General features: G+C 31.4%; 3 protein-coding genes across 6 annotated transcripts; all 3 read left to right on the plus strand.

The window, feature by feature from the left end:
* The first annotated feature begins 392 nt into the window (after positions 1-392).
* On the plus strand, positions 393-4,011 carry LOC114401258. 2 transcript variants are annotated; one of them, XM_028363733.1, is made up of 5 exons: positions 393-729; positions 834-972; positions 2,572-2,657; positions 2,760-2,928; positions 3,638-4,011. In XM_028363733.1, the coding sequence occupies exons 1-4, from the start codon at positions 466-468 to the stop codon at positions 2,916-2,918; spliced, it is 648 nt and encodes a 215-aa protein (XP_028219534.1). In that variant the 5' UTR covers positions 393-465; the 3' UTR covers positions 2,919-2,928; positions 3,638-4,011. The 2 variants fall into 2 exon arrangements, with proteins under 2 accessions (XP_028219534.1, XP_028219535.1); XM_028363734.1 differs by having other exon boundaries at positions 3,671-4,011.
* A 6,796-nt stretch (positions 4,012-10,807) lies between these two features.
* On the plus strand, positions 10,808-13,810 carry LOC114403464. 3 transcript variants are annotated; one of them, XM_028366461.1, is made up of 4 exons: positions 10,808-11,014; positions 11,944-12,078; positions 12,478-12,774; positions 13,057-13,810. In XM_028366461.1, the coding sequence occupies exons 2-4, from the start codon at positions 11,962-11,964 to the stop codon at positions 13,672-13,674; spliced, it is 1,032 nt and encodes a 343-aa protein (XP_028222262.1). In that variant the 5' UTR covers positions 10,808-11,014; positions 11,944-11,961; the 3' UTR covers positions 13,675-13,810. The 3 variants fall into 3 exon arrangements, with proteins under 3 accessions (XP_028222262.1, XP_028222263.1, XP_028222264.1); XM_028366462.1 differs by lacking the exon at positions 10,808-11,014 and adding an exon at positions 11,105-11,166; XM_028366463.1 differs by lacking the exon at positions 10,808-11,014 and adding an exon at positions 11,314-11,591.
* Positions 13,811-15,478: 1,668 nt separating this feature from the next.
* LOC114403610 (RNA pseudouridine synthase 5) lies at positions 15,479-21,893 on the plus strand. Its single transcript, XM_028366651.1, has 14 exons — positions 15,479-15,613; positions 15,705-15,762; positions 16,305-16,332; positions 16,418-16,464; positions 16,545-16,635; positions 17,055-17,220; positions 17,587-17,674; positions 17,826-17,901; positions 18,942-19,017; positions 19,205-19,272; positions 19,934-20,003; positions 20,773-20,851; positions 21,084-21,177; positions 21,551-21,893. The coding sequence occupies exons 1-14, from the start codon at positions 15,526-15,528 to the stop codon at positions 21,635-21,637; spliced, it is 1,116 nt and encodes a 371-aa protein (XP_028222452.1). The 5' UTR covers positions 15,479-15,525; the 3' UTR covers positions 21,638-21,893.
* Positions 21,894-21,958: the final 65 nt, after the last annotated feature.

The raw sequence follows: 21,958 nt of genomic DNA on the forward strand, positions 1-21,958 counted from the left end.
CGCACACACAACACAAGAGAGAGATCTTCTGCCATATATTATTATATAAATATATTTTTAAAATAAAACTATCCGTAAAATTTACCGACACATAAACTAGTGACGAAATTATTAACTATTACTGATTTAAATTTTATAAATAAATTAATAGGGGAGGAAAATTTTAAAAATTAAAGCTCTCTAATTTGGTTCGTTTGTAGGGAAAAAGTGTGAAGGATGAGTGAAATAAATAATAAAATAAAATGAGATTCATATGCTTAAACTTAACTTTAATTCACAAAATTTATTCAATTCACCCAATCGAGGACCTAAACTCTTTTTTTTTTTAAAAAAACAGTGACTGATTAAATTAGAAAGAAAAAAAAAAGTTGAACTATTTAACGAGAGAAAGGAGAGAATTATTATCTTGCGATTGGTGAATGGTGTATAGTGCGGGAGACAGTAGCAAATAGAACCAAGCCAACAATGGGTACCGACAAGCCAAACCGGGTCGGGTCGTTTATATACATCACTGATCCGATTCGTGTTTTCCTCTCCGGCGCGTCGAAAGACGCGACTCTCTCCGACGAGCTTCGACGAACATCCTCCGATCTGCTCCTCCACTCGGATGTACCCTACGCGCAACTTCGCGCTGTGTGGATGGCCTCTGATCCATCCACCAGACCCGACTTGACCCGACTCTTTTCGGGCACCCGCTTCATCTTCTCCAGCCCTAAGCCCAGAGAGAAGGTCTGTTCAATCAATCCCTACACTCACTCTCCTTTGCAATTCCCTTCAATTATGTTGTTTTTGTTGCTCCAAAATTTGTTGATCGATTCAATTATGGTGTGAAGAGTGAAGAATTGAAGGCGAGGCTGAAAAAGTTGGAAGACATAGCAGAGAGAAAAGCGTATCAAGAGCTTGTGAAGGATATTACGCCGCCTAAGGATGTCCCGGAACCGTTCTCTTCTTACAAGGATCAATTAGGCTTTGGTAATTTCTTCTTCATTTTAATCTCCTACAACTCTGCTGGACACTAGTTTAGTATGTCAATACATATATGAATTTAATTAGAATGTATGCTATGAAGTTTTTACTTTCGTTTAGTCGGAGATTGTTATGTATGATAAGATTGTTGAATATTGTAATAATTACTTTCAAAGTATATGTATTGTAGAGTGATTTTTAATTAGTTGTCAGTTTAATTTTTTTTACGGTGACACTATGAAAATTGAACTCGTGTGGCAAATCCTTGTTGTGTTAATTTTCTCATTGAGTTTGAACACCCTTTGCTGGATTCAGTTGCTTGTTTTGCTTGACAATCTCATTTCTGAGTTCCAGGTTTTGTTGCTGAACCAAGTATGCCTTACATTGTAATCCAGTTTGGCTGGAAGTTTTGTTAATTTTTCACAAGTTATTAGTATTACTGCAAAAATGTAATTTCAATATAAATGTAGTCTGCTGTTGTGTTTTATTGGGTCTTTTCATGGTAATGCTTTTATTTTTTTCTTCTATGAAGTTTGTCAATTGAACTTTGACAGCGTAAAACATAATGTTTGTATGAAACTAGAAAAGGAAACGCATAACAGGAAGTGAAAAGGAGATATTACATTTGATTGACGTTCATCCTTCACGATCATGCATTGAATATATGACACTTCATGCATAGCTGTTGGGTCTGGCTTTTTTCTTCTTTTAATGCTTGTTTATTTCATGTGAAGAAATATTCTTTTGGCATTGGTACTGAGATCTCTCCGACCTGCTTTTCTGTTTTCCATGGAATTGATTTCTGTTTGGGCTAGGCTATTGCTGGTACTGATGGATTAATGATACGTTAGTTATTTGTGACCAATAACAGACTACAGTACTTAATATATACAGGCACAAGATACTCATATTAGAATTTAATTTCTATGTACTATCAGCATAAAGATTTTTACATTGTCATCCAATTAGAAAGCACCCTAGACATGACTTTTTAAGTAGTTATTACAAAAGTTGAAAAATTATCATATATGATAATTATGATTGAATAACAGTATATGAAATCTTTACACTGTCTGTGTATTTAAATTAAATCCGTCGTATTAATACCTTGAGTTTTGATAATTGAAAACTGAAATGTTGTGGAGATATAAGACTATAGTCAAACTTTTGAATATCATTTAAATTAACAACTTCAAATATGCTTCAGTTACTTCATTTTTACATTTGTACATTTCTCAAGATTAAGTTCTTATAACCCGTATGATAACATATACTGGTATAGTTACTTGTGGCTGTCGGTGAATAATGTAAGACTTGCAATTTTCTTTATGCTGGAAGTCTTCCTTGGTGATTATTGGGAGTAGTGATGTTACTTAAAAATAGCCCTTTTATATTCTCTCTGTTACAATGAAATAGAGAAACTCAATTTAGATGACAGAAATCTTTAGTCTCCCCCCAACCCACCCTCTCTATTTTACTAGGATGTGATTTGCCATATTCAGCATCACTGATGTCATATATTTATATAATGTTTGTGCTTGCATGCGTATCTCTGAAGTAGCTCATTTGATTTCTTTTTTCTATTTTTTCCTTTAACTTTTCCAGGTTTACATGTTGTGGTTACCATGTTTACTGGCTATCTTCTCGGATATGCAGCATTTAGAGCATTGTTCAATCACAGTCCTGCCATGGTACTGCCTAAAATATATTTTTCTTCTTATTCATTTATCCTCAAATAGTTGTTTAGTTATGAGCTCTCATCTCTTCGTTTCCTTCCTTGTCTCTATTTCCAGAATGCTGCTGGAGGAATTCTGGGGTTGGTTGGTGCCATGTTTGTGGAAACTTTCCTTTTCATTATTAGAAGTTCCAATGCAGATGCCAACAAAACAAGAAAATCCAGTCAGAAGGCGAGATCATCCTTTTCAACATCCGGGATTAAGAAAAACCAGTAGGCATGATCAGGTTGGTTATTTTCCGGTTTTACATTGGGTAGAAAAACAAAATCATATAATGTAGTCCCTTGTAATTGTAAACACTGTTCTCATTTATAAATAATGAAGATCCAAGAAGTATGGACACTTCTAAACAATTGGCCATGTCATGTCAAAACTATGTTAGATACATGTCCATGTCGGATACTGCATAAACACTTCCATACTTCTAATTGCAATTATAATTTTATACTTTTAATTTTTAAACCTTCAAACAATTGCTAATTAGAATATCACAATAGTTAAATAATTTTTTGTATTTTACCTTATCATGTTTATACCAACTAAGCTTATTTTTAAAACACATTCTCTCGTGATTTAAAATTTGTATTTTATATATTAACTTTATACTTACTAGGGCAAAAACAGGCACGAATACTGAAAATACTAAATGTATATGTAATTGGTGTGACCTATTTGAAAAGATGTAACTGGAATTGGAAGTTAAAATAAAATTGAAATGATGTAACTAAAATTGGAAGTTTAAAATTTTGGGAGGTAAAAATGTCCATCAGAAAAGTGGACACCAAATGGGATTATTTCCTTTATAATAGTTATAGATTCTATTTATTATATATAGATGTGTAACGTGTTGTGTCCTATAATTTATAAAATTTGCCATATTCCCGTATCTGTAATGTATCTTATCCATGTCCCATATCGAATTTGTGCTTTCCTAGCTAAAGATGACATCTACCTCGCATTCCAACAAGGTGTTCGGACATATCTGGATCCTCATAAGTACTGTCGTAATGTTATGCTCTGATCTCAACCTGGCTTGACATGAGCACCTTGCCACCCCTCCCTGCACCAGTGAAGAAAGAAGTAGCAATTCTTTAACTGACCCGAGTATTTCATGATTTTTGGCCTCTTGGGATGTGGTTGAGCATTATGCAGGGATGTTTCTATTCCCCCATTTATTTTGATTGGAATATCTTTAGGGAGGTACATGTAATGCACCCTTAAATTGTTGGGTAAAAGTTTTTAAATTGAACAAGTCTCAGCTGATATTGCAGTTTCATCATTATTCAGTTCTTTATTTAAGGTTGTTGTCATTAAGCTCATGTTCGGAAATGACTATAAGAAGATACAGAAGCTAAAAGCTAGTAACTTAAAAGTCAAATCTACCTCCAGAAACGCTTCCAAACAAACTGTAACCCTAAATCTCGAATGCTTTCCACGTGCTGACATGACTTTGTTAGGTCTTAATATTTTGGAAATCTAATGTATGAACTTTTATTTTGATTGGTTGGATACAGCTGTTTGTTGATAGGAACTGATGAAGAGCCTTCGATTTTAGTATTACAAGCGTACGCGAGCTTTATATTTTTATATGGCAATTACCAAATGCTAATTTTAAGTAGATTTTTTACTCCTCAAGGGAATTTCTTTGCTAGATGAGAAGTTACTAAAATGAAAAGTCTCTTATTAGTATATTTTCTATACATATGAATCTTGAAATTAAATTTAAAATCACATGCGCAAGGGATTTGAGGCTCTTTTACTGGAACTTAATAGTAGTTAGTCGCAATAGAAGTGAATCGTGATTCTTGATGAACTTGCAAGACTCGAGATTACAATCTTGAAGCTGTCACTTTGAGTAAAAATATATTTAACTATTATTCCTAACTTGAGCTTTGTTGCTGCAATGTTATGATGTGGGGTATCGGTAAAAAAAAAAAAAATATTATGCCAAAGTGAATCACAAATGCGGGAAAGTTGTCCTGCCTTAGTATGCTTTTAATACAAATGCGGGATGAAAACTTTGGAGCAATCAGTATTCAGTAATCAATACCAGGGGCTAACCATTTGTAAACATCATTGATGTACGGTGTAGAGGAAAGAGAGCACGTGAATCACACAAAATACCCTTCGTATTTAACTTCATGTGATGACAAAGTATTTTGAATTACTAGTGTACAAGCATAAAATTTATGGTTAAATTATTTGACTATTTTTAATTCAATTTTTAACTTTTTTTTAATTGATTCCTTAAATTTATATTTATTTTTTTAATTGAGTCATTTTATCTATTTTTTGTTACGAAAAAATAACTATTGGAGTTTGCAACAAGGTTAGATATTAAATTCAAAAAAACTATATATCATAATGATGGAGAACTTTGAGAGAGGAATTCAAATTTTAAGAAAAATTAAAATATTATATATCAAATTAATCAAAATGACCTGTGGATATCTAATCCAAAAAAAAACTTTTAAAATGATGGGAAGTTTATAGCTTTTTTTTTTCAAGCAAAATGAAGGAATTTCAAACAACACAAATGAAATTTTCATATCTATACAAAAACTTCGAAATACAAGAAACTTAAATTACTTCATCCAAATAAGTATTAAGTATTTTAAAGATAAAGAAATTTTGAAGTACTTAAATTCCTGTACATTTTTAATTTCTTAAAATTTTGAAATTCAAACACCACCTATAATTTATACGTACGGTGATATCTAGTTGTTTATAAAAATATTTATTATTTAACTAATTTTTAATTAATTGTTAGTATATGAAAATTAAAATCTATTTTTTTATTTTTAAATTTATCACTTTAATTTATTCTGACTTCATAATATTAAATATTTATTAAAAATTTAATTCAACGGTGGGGTTAATTAAATATTCATATTCTATTAAAAGTTATTAAATGATATAAGTATAAAAGCATTTAGCTTGTACGCACAAATGGTAAGATTGATTAGTTTCATATTCTGCAAAAAGTTATTCAGTTATGTAAGTTTTTTGACAGGATATTCAATTATGTAGTTTATTAAAGATATTCTACACACGCATTCCATTTTTAGTTTTATAGACAAAAATATGTTTTTAGATAAATATAATTCTGACTTTACACCTCTTCAAAAATAAAAATCTAACTTTACACACATGCGTATGTTCTATTTTTGGTTTTATAGACAAAAAAAATATGTTCCTAGATAAGTATAATATTAAGTTTACACATATTCGTATGTTCTATTTTTGGTTTTACAGACAAGAATATGTTTTTAGATAAGTATAAGTTTAATTTTTTTAATTAAATTTTTTTTAAAGATAAAAAATTTTATTAACATTTTTAAAAAAAACAAGATAATAAAAACATTTTATTAACATTTTTTTTAAAAAAGAATGTGATGATCAAAATAAATAGTGTAATATTAAAATAAAATAACTCCAAAAACATTAGGGTTTTTCCTTGATTTTAAAAGCATGCATTTTAAAATTGAAAAAAAATGATAAATTATAAAATTGAGTGAGGAAATTATTTTAATAGTTTTTAATAATTGTGCAACAAATTTATTTATGAAACAACTAACTCCTAAAATAGAAAAAGTACATTATTAAGGAAAGACAAAAGCTTACAATAGAAAACCCACAATTCCATATTTTATATCTTAAATACGTCAATTATATGGAATCAAAATGTTTCACCAGAAAAACATGGAATCAAAGTGTAAAAAAGAAAATAAAATGATTCTCAATTCTCGTCATAGGTAAATAACCTTTTTCCTGACCTATGGGGCCAACCAAATAAATTAATTGAAATTGAAATATTAAAAATGTGAGTGACGCCGCAATAGCTTAAAAATAACCATAAGAGGTGTGAAGAGAGGCGAGAAGCAAAACCAAAACAATACCAAGTCCAACACTCATCATGGAGGAATGGTTAGAGAACTGACCAAACCAAAAACACAAAACAAAACAAAAATCAAAATAGATAAGTCAATGCATTGAATGATACATTATCATTTAATTTTATAATAAATATATTTTTAATATATATAAACTATATTATAATTATATTTCATAGTAAATAACTATTTTAAATATATAATTTAAAATTTTAATTTATAATAAATAATTTAACTTATCATATAGGGTTAATTTTAATTATTGATAAAAAATAAAAATCAATTTAGAGATAGAAATAAAAAAATGTTAGATTCAAAAGAATAGGTGGTTAAGAAAATGAAGTAAACAAATAATTAAAGTAATTTGATATAATTGAGGGAGAAAATTTAACAAGTTACAAGAATAACATATTAAATAGTATACATCTGAGTAAGAGAAGAAAAATATATATTAAAAATATCTAGTTGAAAAAGTGAGGAGAATGAAAATTATAATACCGTGTTTTTCATAAAATAAATAAAAATATTTTTATTTAAAAATTAACAAAATTTTTAGAAATTAAATAAATGAGAGAAAAAGGGTTTTTGTTAATTAAAATAAGAATTTCATGGTATTAAAAAATAAATAGAGTAAAATAATATTTTAGAAAATAAAGGGATATTTTAATTATTTATTTATTTAATAAAAAAAGTAAAATAGAGTTTTTTTTATAAAATAAAAAAAATAAAAAAATATGAAGTAAATAATAGGTTCAAAGTACCTTAGCTATAAATAGAGATAGACTAGGTCAGTTTTTACAATTATGATACGTCTTTATGTTCTTTCTTCCTCTCAAATTCATTATCCATTTTTTCTCTCCCAAAACCTTTTATTTTTTCCGCATATATCCAAACATGTCTTAGTAAAACTACGATCTTAAATTCGTTAACCGTTGGATTATCCTAAAATTTGGAACTCATTTTCGCACATTCCCACTTCGCAAGGAGATAGTGAAATTGAGGTTTCAATCCTTTCTCCATCTCTCTAATGTTTGGAAACCCTAGCAGAGCAACTAGAGGAAAAATTTATAGAATCTTAGGAAAACACTAGAGACGTCACTATCATTGTCAAACTACACAAGTGAACCCACTTAGATATAAGGGATGAGTTTATCGCAACTGGGATTAGAGTGAATATGTGTAAGGATCCTTAGAAGATCAAATTAGGATTAATTTTGGAATGTTTTATGTGTTTTAATTTTTCCTGTACAGTGATAACTATGAATTTCTCATGTTTGACTAGTCAATTGATGCCCTGATGCGAATTGGATGGTTTAATTGAGTGCTTGGCTTTCAATGTTAGAAACCTATAAATTTAGAAATTCTTATTGTTGCATGTTTTATTGAAATTGATTGAGGAATTTTGTTCCCCATAATGTGATCACATGTTTTATGCTATTTGTTTTGAGGTCAGAATTATGTCTTTTTTGCTTCACAAAACGAAGGTTTTTAGCGAAGCACGAGCGTATTTGATGAGAGCACACCCGTGCTTAGTGAAAATCAGTTGTTGTAAGTCTGTGCTATTTTCTTAATAACGTGAATTAACTTGTAGCTTAAACATGACTAAGAAAATAATTGAATTAGATTTTTAGGTATTCGTAAAAGTTGTAGCCCTGGATGTTAGCTAACAAATGTTGTTGGTTCCACTCAATTAGAAGTTGTATAGCCCCTTAGAGAGTCAAATTTCTAAGCAAAGGTCGAGCTATCAGAATTAAGCAATGATCCAATGTTTACCTTAGGTTTAGACAAAGTTAATGGTCAAGCCTATCTTTGCGATCAACATAAGAGTTGTAGATAATTGTCTTATCTTTCAAACAATTTAATTATGAACTTAATAGGATTAGTATATCCCCTGTACTTATAATTTTACTCTACAAATGTCGTAGTAACTTAGGAGGAAATGTAAGAATATACTTGTTTACTATACAGGTACGTGTGGTTGCTATTAAGCGAATTAATAAGTGAATGATTATATGTATTAAATGTTGGAAGATTACTATTGTATGTGTGTGTGTGTGTGAAAAGTGATAATGTGTTAGTGAAAAGGTGTGATGAGACATGTGTTGTGAACAAGTGTGAGATTAATACGTTCCTCAATGTAATTATACATGTTATTGTAAAGTGTAAAGTGATGGCATTAAGTTGTGAGCTACAAACTCTACAATCACACAACTGAAAGACCCTTTAAGGGAAACGAGTTAATACGCGACAAGTATTGTGATGAGATTCACTATGAGAACTTGACGATTTGAATTACTTTGAGGCACAACAAGTTAAAATTATTTTGAGAATAATTAAGGAGTCGTGTGTTTTATATAGTTCATATATAGAGTCTACGTGTTAAAATATTTTATGGATTGAACCTAAATTAAGAGGGAGAGGCCCTAAAAGACTATTCAGAGTTTAGGCCTTGAGAGTAAATACACCCAATTTGAGTGCTCCTTTAAGTTTATGCCGATCCCACATGATTGGAGCATTATCTCAAAACAATGTGACCCTGATTGGTCTCCCTATGATTTTACATAGTGAGAGTAACTTGATTTATGAGTGTATACTCTTATCATGTATTCCTAGGCACCCAATGAAAATTTTCACTAATATGATACCACATTGCATATAAGATTAAGTCTTAGTGTATCTGTTGCATGATGTCTTTATAATGATCATTGTAACTTGTTACGTGATGATGGGTAATGAATTGTGTGAGATGTGTTATTCTTAACATGTGATTAATATGAAGGTGTGAAATGTGATTTTGTGATTAAATTCTTGGGACAAGTGATGTTAGACAATGAGTGGTAAAATGATATGAATTGTGCTAAATTGAACTTGTTATACTTATATTATTTATGTGTGCCTTCGTTTATCTATACATGTTTAGAAATGTGATAACTCACTTTTGGCGTGTTGTTTGTGTTTGGGTCCTATGATTATCTCGAACCTTGTGTTCATGGACAAATGACTAGGTGAATGATTTTAAAGAATCCCGTGCTAGAGGACATCGTGACACAATGCTTTGATAGAATGTGACCCTAAGACATGAGTTTCTGTCCCAATTGTATGATGTTCTGATCGTGTTATTTTATTTTATTTTGTTGCTTAAATTGAGTTTTTTTTTTGTAAACTTAGACAACCTTACTTTGAGCCAAAGATATTTCTAATAAATTTTATTTGATAGTAGTAATGCGAATGTGATTCTTTTACCATGTAAATTTGTTTACGTAATTTGAATAAAATTGATTTAATTGAATTCTATATTTTTATATGTTTTTCTTATTTATATATATGCCAGGATATAAAGTATCACAAAATATTTTAATTTGAGTATTTAAATTCATAATATAAAAGTATAATTTTAAATTATCTTATATTTTATTTTAAAAGGTACTCACTTTATAACTTTTGAAATATATATTTTGCTTCAAATCTTTGTCACTTTAGAATATAAAAAATATTAATGACTTTTTTTCAATACAAAATAAATGACTATAGAAGTGTAGTTACTTCATTGAATAATGGTATTTTTATCAGATAAATAATATTTTATCACAAAAAAGGTATAATCAACCATTCTATAATATATTAACATAAATAAAATAAGACCGAGAGAATTAACAAATTTTAGAAGTAATAAAATACATTTTAATCTATATATTATACAGACATCTTAATAATTTATTTTTATTTAAGTGTTTATACTGATAAAAAAAACATCTAAATATATTAAACAACACGTTTATTTTAATTTAAGTGCTTATTGAGTTATTCCGTAAAATATATTTTAGATGTCCTTTAAATTGTTTAAAATGATCCTTTTTCTTGAGTGTATTAGAAAGATAAAATTGAATATATTTAAATTATTGAAAAATTATTTGAATTTTAAAAATAAAATAAGATATCAAAGGAAATTTTTCAAAAAGATAAATAATTATTTTAAATATTTTGAATAAAATAAAAGATCAAAATAATTTTTTTTAAAAATAAAATATAAAATAAATAAAATAAAAGATTAAAATGATGATTTGACTAAAAATATTTATTAAAAAATAATCCATTTAAATAGGTTTAATATCTCAAAGCGAAGAAACGTGATACATACATAATAAATATATTCAACTTTGGTTGATTCAACTCTGGCGTGTGCAGGCCACAGCCATTATTGACTCCATTTCTTTTTCTCTTCCCTCTTAATTTTATTCTGCCAAAACAAATCTCAATAATAATTTTTTAGAAAGAGGAGAGAGAAAGAGAAAGAGAACTCGTTCTTCTTTTTCCATTAACATTTTCAATCTTTTTCACCTAACACACCATCTCCTTTCCATTCCTTTCTTCCTTCGTCCCATTCTCGAATTGGCGTGTGCCTCTTGCAATCCCCCAAAGGTATTATTATTCCCATAATTAATGCTTTTATTTTTTTTCCATTTTTTATCTTTAAATTTCCCCATTATTTTTGCGTTGCTCGTGCTCGGTTTGTTCATTCTCTGTTTCTGCACTGAGGCAATTTGGATCAAATTTTATCATCTTTAGTTTGGGTGATTCGCCCCCTACTTTTTTTCCCCTCTTTGTATTTTTTAAAATATATATTTTTTTTAAGGTACGGTTGTCGGAAATTTTTTTATTTTTTTCATCGTTTTTGAATAAATAGGCGAATTTATGAGATGGGTTTGGGTTTTTATGCTTAATTTTTCGATTTTGTGCAAACTTTTAAAATGGGTTGTGGTGGAGAGGTCGAATCCAGAATTTTTCATTGGGTTTTGCCTTGAGTTGACTTTTTGGGGATGCAGAAGATAACTGATAAATCTGATGATAGGACCACTGGGGGTTGTGAATCAATGCAAGTTGGGAAGTGGGAATGCTCAAGTTGCATAAATATGTAGTCATGAATTGATATTTGATATTTAGTGTAGCCTTTTCTTTTTATTGAATCACAAAGGGCGAGGGATAATTCGGATCCAAGGTGCAAGTCTTGATAAATTTAGAGTTATTTTCTGTTCCTGGACTGCAAAAATCATGAAAAAAAATTATTTGATGTTGATCCATCCATGATATCATATCGATTCAGTGTTGTATTAGGTTTTGAATACTGATATGAACTTCTTGGGTTTGTGTGCATATTTTTGGTTTGATCTATTAGATAAATTTAAGAAATTTAGTCTGATTTTAAAGGTTTTTGACCCTTTAGTCTTAAGGTTTTGTTTAATTTTGTTTGTCAGAATTCTGAGAATTGAACTTACTGAATCCTCCACAGTTTGTCTCTTAACCCAAAATTCCATAAAGTATTCTTATGTATCCCTTCCCTCCATTTGCAGGTTTTTTGAAGCAGAAGAATGGACTTCTTTACTAGAGACATAAATGAGGATTCTATGCTTAGATGCCCATTCTTGAGGAACATCAATGAGCCTACTAACTTCTCATTCTCTTCACCTTTGGCTTTACCCATGCCTGTAAGTTATCCTCCATAGTTGACATAATTCTCATTTTATCTTTTATTTTAGCCTGCATGTATGGGTTTTGCCGTGACCTTCCATGTTTATTGAGAATGATGTCTATCATATCATGCTCTTTCTTTTAGATCTATCGAGGAGGTTTGGCCTTGTTTATTGGGGATGATTTATGATTCCTGTCTGTCATATCTTGCTCTTCTTAGATCTATCTACTATATCAGGCCAAAAGATGTGTCTTTATGTGCCCCCTGTGTCTGTTCCTTATAAATTATAATATTATATGTAATCCTATGTTATATGTGGTGCTAGGACTTAATGTTTCAAGCGCACCATTTATCTTTTCTGTTATTAATCTTGATAGAAATCAGCACACTTACAAAATATCTGATTCTTACTCAGGTTCGTGGAGCTAAAGGTCCAATTTTTGAAGATGGTCCCAATTTTGATTTGGCATTTAGGCTTTTCCACGGGAGTGATGGTGTAGTACCCTTATCTGACAGATCTTTTCGGCCTTCAGAGAAGAAAGTACAGGCAGAACCTCCCAAATCCCAATTCAATCCTTTAGCTGCAAAGGCAGCTACTATTAGTCTGTCATCATTTGGATTTGGTGGGGCTTTCGGTTTTGATGCATTTTCTGAGAAGTGGAACAACCAGAAAAGAAAATCCAAATCATCAAAAAATGATCCTTCTTCGCAGGTATACATTACATTCAATCTGCTGTTCAAGTCACTATTACCAAGACATTTTCTATAAGAAAATTTTCTTGTGAAAGTTTGAGTTATGAATTACACATTTGGGCCTCCTAATTTGTTTTTTCATTTTCTTTTTTTCGAAAGTGGGGTGGGGAGGGTTAAGAAACCCTGTAGTTGAAGACAATCACAGATATTTATTTCTAAACATTTAAAAAATATTACACATTTGAATCTTGATTTAGATTGCTTTATCAATGTCCCTGATTTGCATTAAACTGATGTTCAGGATGGTTCAAAGCATGAGGCAGGCAATGATTGGCTGCAAAACGGTAACTGCCCCATCGCCAAGTCATACCGGGCAGTTAGTAATGTCCTTCCACTTGTTGCAAAGGTTATTCAGCCTCCTCCAGGCATAAAATACAAGTGCCCACAAGCAGTAGTTGCAGCGCGGGCAGCTATCGCACGCACTGCATTTGCAAAGAACCTCCGTCCTCAGTCCCTGCCTACGAAGGTCCTCGTGATTGGGATGCTGGGCATGGCGGCTAATGTTCCCTTGGGTATATGGCGAGAACATACTAAGAAATTTTCGCCAACATGGTTTGCTGCAGTCCATGCAGCTGTTCCATTCATAGCAATGCTAAGGAAGTCTGTCTTGATGCCTAAATCAGCAATGGCATTTACTATTGCGGCATCGGTGTTAGGGCAAGTAATTGGTTCAAGAGCTGAGAGGTACAGGCTGAAGGCAGTTGCTGCAAGAAAGGTGTCTATAACTGAAACCTCTGGTGTTGGTCCTCTCCAGTTACCAGTGGCTACAACAAAAGACAAGCACTGTGGTGATGCTGTGGACTGGAATGCAGTTTCTCTTCAGCTGGCAACAACTTCACCAACTGATGTATTTTGCTGATGATTAATTTGTTGTGTGTGTGAAATTTGTCTCTATTATTATCTGAGTGTGCAATTTGTTACAACTTTTCGGTGCTCCCATGTCACTCTGAATGCTGCTGTTGGCTATAATAAAAGTATTGATGTTTTTTCATTTAGATTATTCTTTTTATTTACTTTTTCTCTAGTATGTTCAAACATAAATAAGTAAAGAAAAAGCCAATACGAAACTAGAGTTAGTATTGGCTTTATTTGCTCGTTTCATCAATTCATTCTCAAGTATGCTCTGGAAAGAACGTGAACATGGAATTTTGCAATATTTGTCTCTTTATAATATGTTTATCACTCAATTACTTGAGTGACGAAATTGCGCTGGCATTTGAGTCCATAACCAGCAAGTGATGTCTTATACAATCCATACGAGAACGAGTCATGATTTTTTTTTTCCAAATTGAATTTGTTAGCAAGGCATAATAATATGGCAAATGCTAAAAAAATAGCACTGATTAAGAAATTCAAAATAGAAAGTTTTCATTAAATACACGTCTATAATTTCCACTACTATTTCAATACAAATTCAAATAAAAACTTTCTATTTAAATTTTTTTAGTCAATGTCCATTTAAGGTAGTATAAATAAAAATGTATTCATTCAAAATTTTAATAACACTAGAGCCAAGGTAACTTGTCCTCTAAAAGATTTAGTGTTGACTTTCCAACCAGTTAGAAACTTTCAAACCTTGTCCACTAGAAATGAGAAAAGCATCAACTTTCCAACCAATAATAAACTTTCAAACTCTGTCCACTTGAAACGAAAAATGCATCACTCTGGAATGGGGATTAGGTGCTCCTAAATAGAGTATTTCATAATAACACTAGTGATTGGGATCTTGAGATCTTAGAGTAGCAATTAATCTCTCTCATAAAGTTTTTTTTTACTGGATATATCATTTTATTAAAGAGTAAATATTCAATACTTGGGATTATATGATAATTAGTATAGAGACTAGGTAAAGATGATGTCACCTTTCCTAGTTCATGGGCAACACCATTGACATCTCTCTCAAAAAGCTACTGACCAATGTTAGGAGATAAAAAGGTTTTTTTTTGGTAGGCTAGGAGATAAAAAGTTATTGAATGTGCTAAATTAACTTTTTTTGGCTCAAGGAAATTAGCAAAAGTTGTTTTTTACAGTAAATTAACAAAAGTCATTAAGAATGAAATTAATCATACATGTTCCAACAAGAAAATTAGATCTCTTCCGGCCCTCTGTTCTCTAGCAAAAAGAAATAAAAATGATTGAGAGAGAGAAATTAGAGACAGAGAGACAGTCAAAAGGCTCGAGAGAATTATATTCATATTATAAAGGATCCAAGTCCTTCCAACAGGCTTTAACTAATAAGAATTCAGAAAAAAGAAAAAAAAAAGGCTTTAACTAATAAGAATGAGATCGTAAAAAACAGCAAATGTATTATCTAGACCACTTCTTCCTATCAAAATAGGCTTCCAAGAAACATATAAAACTTTGTTGTGGTTCGGTTTTTATAATTGATTTTATGCATAGAAGTAAATATACAGATAATGAAACGAAGGTAAATTATTTTAATTATTGTTCTCTTTATAACTATTTTTGGGTTTCTTTTTATATATTAATATTTATTTGAATGATTACACAAGTTATTTTTTTTAAAATTATTTAATCTTAAAAATAATAAGAATTTAAATTTAATAAGATTTTGAGATTATAATTACCTAGAAATAATTTTTGTCAAAATAAAAATTATGTAAATTGTGTAAAATATGAGATCGATAAAAGGGTTATTGTGTCAAAAAAAAATTATAAATCTCTGTATCAAAACAAGAATCTAGGTCCAATGACGAGCCGTAAGAAATTTGGAATTCCTTGGCCTGAATGCAACGACGGTCTGTCCTACGACGACGTCGTTCGAGCCTCTGATGCCGGTATTTCCACTTTCCCTTTCCATTTTCTTTTCTTATGGATATTGCAACTCAATTCTATTCTATTATTATGCTATGTTGTAACAATTTTCAGGGGCGACACTCATAGAGTTTTACTCCACCAAGTACAAGAGTTCTGCTCCCTTACAAGGGTAAGCTAACTCCTCAACTACCTACTTACCCTTTTGTCATGAATTTTGAAACTTTTCTCTTTTTATATGCTCACAAGGGAGCTAGGGAACTGGGTAGTTTTTATTTCAAGGCTTTTGTTCTTTTTTTAATTAAAAAAAAAATGGAACTAGGTTGACATTGGTAAGAAACACCCATGACCTGGCCAAAAGGTTGTTAATTGGAGTTTTGAAATGTTGTCTAATAGAGCTGAGGGGAAATGAAGTACATTATGCTGACAATTAATACAATAGGAATACAAATTCAGTGTTGCCAACTATGAGATCATTGAACTGAAGATATGAATTCTCAGTCAGTCGGTGCCTCTATTTGGATGTTTGCTGGCAGCTTTTTATTGGGGTTGATTTATTGGATTTGCTGAGGTATTGGAGAGCTATTTTCATGAATTCTCTTTTTTTCGGAGCTTTTTTGGTTTTTGGGAAGATTGCCTACCCTCTTATTGTGTTTTTTTCCGCTTTAATAGCATAATTATTCTTGGAAATCATATGTACTGATTTTTTAACAGTTGGTTGCAGCGAATAAAAAGTGGGCAGGTTTGATCATCGATGAATCTGAAATAGTTGACTACGTGGAATATATCATCTGAATGGCTGTCATTAATTAGTGTGTCATCTACAGATAACAGTTGATGGAGGAGTTGTTACTGATTCTAACACAGTCCTCAGGTTCTTTGGTAGAAAATTGTTATCCTTTGTAATATGTGACTTTATTCCATTATATAATGTTTTCTAACTTCTTCATATAGAGTTGGATCAAAGCTAATCTATCATAGACTTCCATGGAAGGAGCCAGATGCACCGCACATGATCGACGTCTTATATGAAGATGATGACATGGTTAGTGTTACTTTGTGCACCATTTCGTATTCTACTTGTTTAATATGACTGTTTTTGTCTGATTAATTATATTAAATTTTTAAATAAAAGAAATTGAACTTTTTTTATAATTGTGCTTTAGAATGCAAATGATGAGTTTCAGTTGACATTATACTTGTGTGTTAGTGTAATAAATTTAAATATGTTTGGTTCATGAGAAGGAGGGAAACAGAAGATAAAAAAGTTCTATTATTAGATATATTTCATGTTTTCTGGCTGAATGCTCCCAACAAGTGTTTCAAATGAAGTAGTGAATTACCTTCACATGAAGTTATGCACAAATTTTGCTTCTCCCTACCAAAATGCATTATTTGAGTACTAGGCGATTAGAATGTATTCAATATCTGTTCTATTGATTGGGATGTTGATTATGATTTCAGATTGCTCTAAATAAACCGTCTGGCCTGCAAGTTTTGCCTGGAGGTCTCTACCAGCAAAGGACAATTTTAACACAGCTTCAATGGGAAGCCAACAATCAGGGTACCTGTGAAATGCACAAAAGGCTGCATCCTGTTCCCGTACATCGCCTAGGGAGGGGAACTTCAGGTTATACTGAATATTTCTGTTGAAAAGTGAAATTGATAGATTCTATCTGTAATCCGTTGCTTAGTTTGCTACAAAAATATATGAATGAACCTAGGTAAGTTTCATAACTCTTGAGAGGGAATTAGTTTTATTTTAATATGATATAAAAACTTAATTATCAGTTATGAAAATTTCAATTAATTACTGTTTTCTTGGTTAATTGTTTAAGTACTAGCGCTAGTGGTATTTACATAATTATTCCTAGCAGAGATGTTATACTAGTATGACTAGATCCTTAGCTTGTAATACCCGTCTAATGTTATAACTTGTAAATAACTAGCTCATGACACTTTCTAATGCTTTTTTGATTAATTGATTGCATCACAGGAATTTTATTATGTGCGAAGACAAAACTAGCCAGAGCTCGTCTTGCATCTCATTTTGCTGACGGAACTTCTCACGTTGGAGGAAAAAGGTTAGAAAAGAAATATCTTTCTTGTTGCATTTTATAATTTACTTGTAAAAAGTTTTACCCTGTAGCATGTTGCTTATCTTAAGTTGAGGTTAAAGATTTCATTCTTAGTTAACTTGTTTAACTCATTGTCTGCTGTTGTTTATGGAAGCAGAGATACAAAGCAGGAACTTGGGAAGATTGCAAAGATGTACCGAGCTCTTGTGAGTGGGATAGTTGAGAATGACAAGGTGATAGTGACATTAGATTAAGATAGCATGGATATTTCATTTTGCCTATTCATAATGAGTATTAATAATCCAGCTGCAAGAACTCTGTAATATTTAAAGTTATTTTATACTACAGGAGATCTTTTACTTTTATGAATTATATTTTGCTGTCATATATGATTTATGAAAATCTGGGAAAATCTGGCACTGGGGTATATTAGTTTTTGTTTATGTTTTTTTGAAAAGAAACTAAAGTAGCTGGTGTGTTCACAAATTATTTTAGGCACTGACAAAAAGCAATGGTGTGTAAGAAAGTAAGAAAATGTTTAGAGAGAAACTGAAGCTATAGAATTCTGTTATTACAATGGTAACTGAATAAGCTAAGTGCAAGACAATATGTGTGATATATTTATTGTTAGGCTATTGACAGCTAACTGAAATTAACACTCTAACTACCTATCAGCTGTATAATCAGCAAGCTGAGTCAGCACACAACAGAAGCTTACTTAAGAAGCTATATTATAACCCGTATAGTGTAGTTCCATGGAAAATGAATTCATCGAGTGTTAGCTTTTGAAAAATAAGACTATTAGTTTGGCAAAATTTGAGATATGTCTAGAACCAATGATTCAAACTACTTTATTTAGAACTGTGACAGTTCATCATCTTGTAATCATTGTCTTGTTCATTTGGATTCTATAATGGGCTAGACACAATGACTAAAACATGTACTGTCGTGGTCTTTTTATCCACATTACATAACTGTCACAGTTCAAACTACTTTATCTAGAACTAAAAATTGTCATGGTCTTTTTATCCACATTACTTGTTCATTTTAGTAAGCCACAATTTTTTTATCTAAAATGGTAACTACTTTAGTGAGCATGGTTCACTTTATTGTTCTTTCAATATTGGTCATGACTAATGCCTCCACCTTGTATTTAATATCATGATCAAGGGACTATTAAATTGTTAATTCATGCTTATTTAGAACATTTTTTTGCTCTGTTTAGTCTTCATCAATTTTGCTTGTATAACTTGAAGGTTGTTTTGCTTTACAGGTGACTATTAATCAACCAATTGGAATAGTAAAATATCCTGGTGTTGCTAAAGGGTTATACGTTGCTTCTGAATCAGGTTATTTTTAATCTCTAATGCTTTTCTTTTTTTCTTCAGATGGATGGGTTTCAGAGGGAAAGCCACACTTATGTTTATTGATTTCCTCTCATCTGCTATTGTTCTTATGTTTCCTTTCCTTCCTAAAACTTCCCTCCATGACATTCTTGATCATCCAGTCATGCATAGTTGTTTTCATTTGAACCAGGAAAACCAGCACTCAGTGTAGTGGACATTCTAGAGACGAACATACAAGAAAACAGCACGTTGGTCCAGGTAGCGGAATTTGTTGTTCAAATCCACTTTTCTTTTAGTCAACAATTCTGTAAACGTGGGATCCTATGATATGTGATAGGGTAAAAGGACATAATTAAACTATCTACTACCACTTTTTATCAATAAAAACATTAACAGAAACTATCATCAATTTAATGCTTGAGCATCAATAAAACATTGGTTTACTTGAAATATGAGGAAAAGTAAATTTTATTTTTTGATAATTTTAAGATGTCATGGTACAATGTATTCATTGGATAAAACGCATCCTAATAATTTTAGGCTAGAAATCTGTACATATTACAGGAAATACATAAACAATGAAAAATAATCCTAATTACAAGAAATAAGGAAACTAAATCTGTACAATTTGGGTGAAAAATACTATGCATTATTATGGGTTTAATTAAAAAAAATTGCAGCACTGCTCTGTTCGCAGATATTGTTCAATATTCATTGATGTCGCATCAAACCGCACTCTTGGATTAGTCATTCTAAAATTGTTTGCTCTTATTTTAACATGTAACCTATTGGTTACCCTAAGTTTTGCTTGTGTGCATCTTGTTATGAATCCCTTTTAAGAAGCAACAAAAGAAAGAAAAAGGCTACCATAAAATTAGAAATCCAGAATCTTAACATCCCTGATTGCCTTGTTTGTCAGGTTAAGATTCAGTCAGGACGGCCTCATCAGATCCGCATTCATCTCTCTTTCATAGGGCATCCTCTGTTAGGTGAATATTTAATGCTAAAATTTTCATGGTGCTCACATGAAGAAAAATAAAACTAGATTTCTTGTACGATGAACACCACAATAAGGGAGGTAGAAAGATTACAAGTTATTCCTTTATTACTCCTATGCATATTAAGCTTTAAACTTCTTAAAGGCTAAAGTACTAAATTACAGTTTTTCGGTTTTGAGTTTTAACCCTCCAGCTATGGAGTAAATATCAATTTCTTTTCTGGAGATACTTTGTTTGCTTCAGTTTAGTCTTCAAACTTTAAATTTGGCAAATAATAGTGTTATTAATGGAGAATGGTATGATTATTTATTGAGGTTTCAATTTGCTAACTCACATTTATGATTTGGGGATCTTGAAGTTCATCAGTCGGGTATTTTATCCTTTGTTTAGTTAGGTCTTAGGGATTTGATTATCCTAGCTTGTTGCATGCTTGGTTTTACTTTGTTGAAATCAAACTTTTTCCCAAAATTCAGTCTCTTTCAGAACTTGGGCTGCATTGAAACACCCGATTTGCATAAACTCGTTTCTAAACATGATGATAGAATAGCTAAACACCACATTTCCCTGCATCTTTTGAAATGTCCAATCCTATCCATATTAACTAGTATGAATGCACGTTCCTACTTACTGTGTAATATGCTTTATGAGGGCTCTCCCATTCTTCGTGTGAGTCTTGTCTGACTACATTTCTGACTTGCTAACCCTGAACTAGTCAGAAAGTGTGAATATCCATTATTTTTTCCTTTGGCTTTATTTGCAGGTGATCCGCTTTATGGTGTTGGTGGGCAACCCAAATGCTTAGATTGTGACTTTGTAGATGAGAGTTTTGCTGAAGATGGGTAAATGCTTGTACTATAGTTTACAAGGATATTATTCAATCATTCACTTTGTAGAATGGTCTACTATATTAAATTATATCAAATTGTTCTATGCAATGAACTTACCCTCGTCTTACTTACAAATTAAACACTAACCAAAGATTCTCAAAATGAATCCAAGCAAATTTGCAAGTACGTTGTGATATTGGTTTGAAATTTGTTCCATATTTCACATTGCTGCTCCTTTGTGTAGGGGTTATCAGAGACCTACGAAACCAGTTCCCGGAGATTGTGGGTATTACTTGCATGCACATAAATTGGTTCTCTCTCATCCGACAACTAACGAGGTATATTAAAGTATCAATCTCAAATAATGTTATGATAGTTGCACAATGTCAAAGATCGTATGATCAGTAATTTGGTAGTGGAATTCATTTGTTCTAGGATTAGTTTTAATCATCAGTTGATTGAAGTGTCATAATTTACACTTGTACATTTTCATTTGTGCCGTTCAATTTCATGGTCTTCATCAGACCATTTCGATGGTATTTGAGTATTTCTGTTCTGCAACCTGCATCCTTATGACAAATTTCTTCAGGATGTTAGCATACGTGGGTGCCTGTAAAATACACATTTTTTTGCCGTGTTATTTAAGTTTATCATTGGTGGAGCTAGACATTTATCCTTTGTTTCTGATATTTTTTTTATGGGTTATTGCAGTTAATTGAAATTATTGCACCCCTTCCTTCTGCCCTCCACACAGCAGAAGAGGCTAAGGAAATTGCTATCATGCAGCAGACTGCTTAAGCTGTAAAAGTTGGTTGACTGTAAAGATGCTCTACAGATTCAAGAGAAACTATCTTTCCTGTAACTAAGTGGAAATCTTGAGCCATGAGTGATCCGTAACTAAGAATTTCTACTATGACAAGTGATAACAAAGAGCGAAGTTGCTGTTCAATTTTGCTAGCTCACGTTTATTCCAAAGCTCTACTTGAAAGGCCTATGATTTAAGACCTTATGGTATTAAAACTCGTTTATCTGAATGGGCTACACATTATCACAACAATTACTTGTTTTTTATTATGAAATTCATCACTAAGACAAAGCCCTAAACCGAATGAGAAGGAC

This window comes from Glycine soja, chromosome 20, assembly GCF_004193775.1.
Source record: "Glycine soja cultivar W05 chromosome 20, ASM419377v2, whole genome shotgun sequence".
NCBI lineage: Eukaryota > Viridiplantae > Streptophyta > Magnoliopsida > Fabales > Fabaceae > Glycine > Glycine soja.

Excerpts from the sequence above, each read along its gene's own strand:
- LOC114401258 (XM_028363733.1), top strand. The coding sequence starts at position 466 with ATGGGTACCGACAAGCCAAACCGGGTCGGGTCGTTTATATACATCACT. Across the intron at positions 973-2,571 it reads CAAGGATCAATTAGGCTTTG|GTTTACATGTTGTGGTTACC; the intron begins GTAATTTCTTCT and ends TAACTTTTCCAG. Across the intron at positions 2,658-2,759 it reads TCAATCACAGTCCTGCCATG|AATGCTGCTGGAGGAATTCT; the intron begins GTACTGCCTAAA and ends CTCTATTTCCAG.
- LOC114403464 (XM_028366461.1), top strand. The coding sequence starts at position 11,962 with ATGGACTTCTTTACTAGAGACATAAATGAGGATTCTATGCTTAGATGC. Across the intron at positions 12,079-12,477 it reads CTTTGGCTTTACCCATGCCT|GTTCGTGGAGCTAAAGGTCC; the intron begins GTAAGTTATCCT and ends ATTCTTACTCAG. Across the intron at positions 12,775-13,056 it reads AAAATGATCCTTCTTCGCAG|GATGGTTCAAAGCATGAGGC; the intron begins GTATACATTACA and ends ACTGATGTTCAG.
- LOC114403610 (XM_028366651.1), top strand. The coding sequence starts at position 15,526 with ATGACGAGCCGTAAGAAATTTGGAATTCCTTGGCCTGAATGCAACGAC. Across the intron at positions 16,333-16,417 it reads AGCGAATAAAAAGTGGGCAG|ATAACAGTTGATGGAGGAGT; the intron begins GTTTGATCATCG and ends TGTCATCTACAG. Across the intron at positions 20,852-21,083 it reads GAGAGTTTTGCTGAAGATGG|GGGTTATCAGAGACCTACGA; the intron begins GTAAATGCTTGT and ends TCCTTTGTGTAG.